The sequence below is a fragment of the Belonocnema kinseyi genome, chromosome 3 (assembly GCF_010883055.1).
Source record: "Belonocnema kinseyi isolate 2016_QV_RU_SX_M_011 chromosome 3, B_treatae_v1, whole genome shotgun sequence".
In the NCBI taxonomy this organism is placed as follows: domain Eukaryota; kingdom Metazoa; phylum Arthropoda; class Insecta; order Hymenoptera; family Cynipidae; genus Belonocnema; species Belonocnema kinseyi.
Window position 1 is genome coordinate 88,534,181 of NC_046659.1, and position 2,846 is coordinate 88,537,026.

The 2,846-nt window shown below is 31.0% G+C and overlaps 1 protein-coding gene across 1 annotated transcript in view; it reads left to right on the forward strand.

Moving 5' to 3' along the window:
• Nucleotides 1–580: 580 nt before the first annotated feature.
• The window catches only part of LOC117169349 (transient receptor potential channel pyrexia-like), a 9,569-nt gene continuing 7,303 nt past the window's right edge, over nucleotides 581–2,846 (forward strand). Inside the window, exon 1 of the mRNA XM_033355689.1 lies at nucleotides 581–785. Coding sequence (XP_033211580.1) covers nucleotides 735–785 — 51 coding nt within the window. The 5' untranslated portion in view covers nucleotides 581–734. The remainder of the gene's footprint in view (nucleotides 786–2,846) is intronic.

Sequence of the window (2,846 nt, forward strand, 5' to 3'; positions counted from 1 at the left end):
TCGCAGTAGGCTTTAAATTTAAATTAAATTAAATCTAAATTTAATTCAATGGTAACGTACACAATAACAAATAATTAGATTATCGTGATATATTATAACGTAAATATATTTATAGCATTATATTTAGTCATATTTTCTCTCCTCTAATTTTAGATATGTTAGCATGTATTAAATAAATAGTTATTTACTTGCTCTGTAAGTTGAAAATTCATACATGGGTTGAACTGATTTATATATAACAAAAAATAACGTTATCGAAATATTGTAAGAACACTCATTCTAAATTGTCTTTTATTTTTAATACGTTAGGTTACGTACAAGATGGCCAATCTTGCACATCATCAACTTTTGAAAGTTATACATACTATATGATTAACTCTTAATCATCTGGGATGGTGTTATCGACAAAAACTAATGTCGTTAATGAATTGCAAATACATTTTCCTATACGAGAGTTATGGTAAAAAAAACACCCCACGTATTAGTGGTAATTGCGCGTGCTCACAAATCGAGCATAATTAGTAATTCATTCAAACGAGTCTTATGTCAGAATACACGTATCATGACAGCGATCCAGTTGCCTGTTTGTTAGTGGTCTAAAGCGTCGTGAATAAGAAAATGAAAAACAGGAAAAAAAGAAGATTGGGAAATTTTAAGTGAAATTTTGAAAAAAGAATACGGATTATCAGTGAGAGATCGAGAGGAAAATACATTCATCAAATTCAAATAAAGTTATGAAATTCGATAGTTTCGATGTGAAAGATGAGATGCACCTTCTCACCTCGGTATGGTATTTACATTTTCAATAATTAGAATTATATGTAAAGAAATCAAATATATTTTTAATTATTAAGCAACGGTTTTTACAAATAATGTGACAAAAATTCATTAAATAACCACGCCTCATTAGAGTCACATTTCTCTTAAAAGAACAGGCTAAAATTGGTACCCTAGAAATTATGGTTTGGGGATACCTCCTAAGTATTTTTATGGAATTTAAAAAAAAAATCTTTAGGTCACCTTTTAAAATAATTCGATATTGGTTGTTTTTTGGTTAATTTATATGATTTTTTTCCAAAAGAAATAATAATAAAGTAAAGTTTTCTCTGGAAAAAACTTTCGATGTTACGGCCAAAAAACGTTCCACGTGATCAATATTGATTCATTTTTCACTCCCTTTTAGATTTTTTGAAATTTGTGAACGAAATCAGTGTTTAGAACGCTAGAACAAAGTTCTTTATCGCGGGTTGGCGCTGGAGAGCTGGCCTGGAAATTTGAAACGTCACGCGAAAGCGAGCGAAACACGGTCCGTCACACGGATCCCCACCACGTGACTTCTCTCCTCCCAACTCTTTCCCTCTCTACCGCGATCTATCTCGCACCAAAAGGAACTTCGTTCTAACCACGTGTCCCACGACACGATACAATTTTTTTCCTTTAATTCTATGTTTTTGGTTCATTCAACATAAAACTTTTAAAAAGCAAAAAAAAGTTCACAAATTTCCAAGCATTTGAAAAAAAAGTTCTAGCGTAAATAGATCTGTAGTTGTGACGCCCTAACGTGTTTTCACGTGAAAAAAAAATATCTTTTACTTTCTGAATAATATTGTGGCCCCTGTTTATCCTGCATGAAGTTTGTATAAAATGAATGAAAGAAGATTAAACTACCTTAAAAAAATTGATTAGTGAATGAGAAATTCATCTACAAAAAGAAGCCTGCAATAGGAAACTATAACCAATGTTCTGTAAGAGCTTGATTCAACTTTTTGACATTCTTATCATAATGAGAAGGTATTTGTATTACATTAAATTTGACTTTATCGGGTGTTATTAAATCTCTACGTTTTCAGTACCCTTGAATCAAAGAGAAACTATTTTTACGAAGGTGTCTGTCTCAAAATACAAAATTATTTTTTTTTTGAGAAACGACACAAGCTATGAATAAAATGAAATGACAAAAGTTGCTCTTCCAAAATAGCGTACAAATTTGTCACTAATGTTTTGATAGAACGCGTATTTTTTGTTTTAATTGTAAAAAATAACCCAAAATTATCTGCAAATTCGTGATAAAGTCTTGATACAAAAATATTTAGGAATAAATTAATTAATTTTTAGAAAAGGGACAAAAGCTACGATAATATTTTTTTTAAAAACATTTTTTGCCGAAACTTTCAGAAAATAATATTCTCGGCATACCGAACAAAAGTTTCCTGCGGCATTACAAGATACTATGACTAGTTTTCGAGCTATGCGATCCAAAAGTAACAAATTTTCAAGTATCCTGGGATTATGCGTAGAATAAGCTAGAGATAAAACTTAAAATACATTAGAGATTTTATCAGCTTTAATGAATAGAGAAATGATATATAAATCCTAGTGTAAAGCCTCTATCTCTAAAACAAGACATAGCAAACGGTAAAAGTCTTAACAGTTTCTGAAAAATTGTTTAAATACTGCATTTCATGGACTATTTTAATCTATAATAAGACATATCTCAAAATAGAGGTTACATACATCGACATGTTTCAGGCAAAAGTTGTAGGGGGCAAAGGGGATCACACGAAGGTACCAATGACTTTAACCTTGAATGCGATTTTTAAGGTCATCCAGAGGTCAAAGTGATTTTTCTAAAAGGAAATCGTCATTTTTACCCCGGATTTGAAAATACAAGGATTGATCATTTCGTAAAGATCATAACAAGGTCAAATGAAGGTGGAATATTAAAAAATAGTGGAATCCTGTTGTAGTTTGGAACATTCCATCTTACTTAACATATGCTCTATCAAGGATTGCTATCAACTTGATTTTCCGACAGTTTCCCATCAAGTACTGCTGAACATATATGT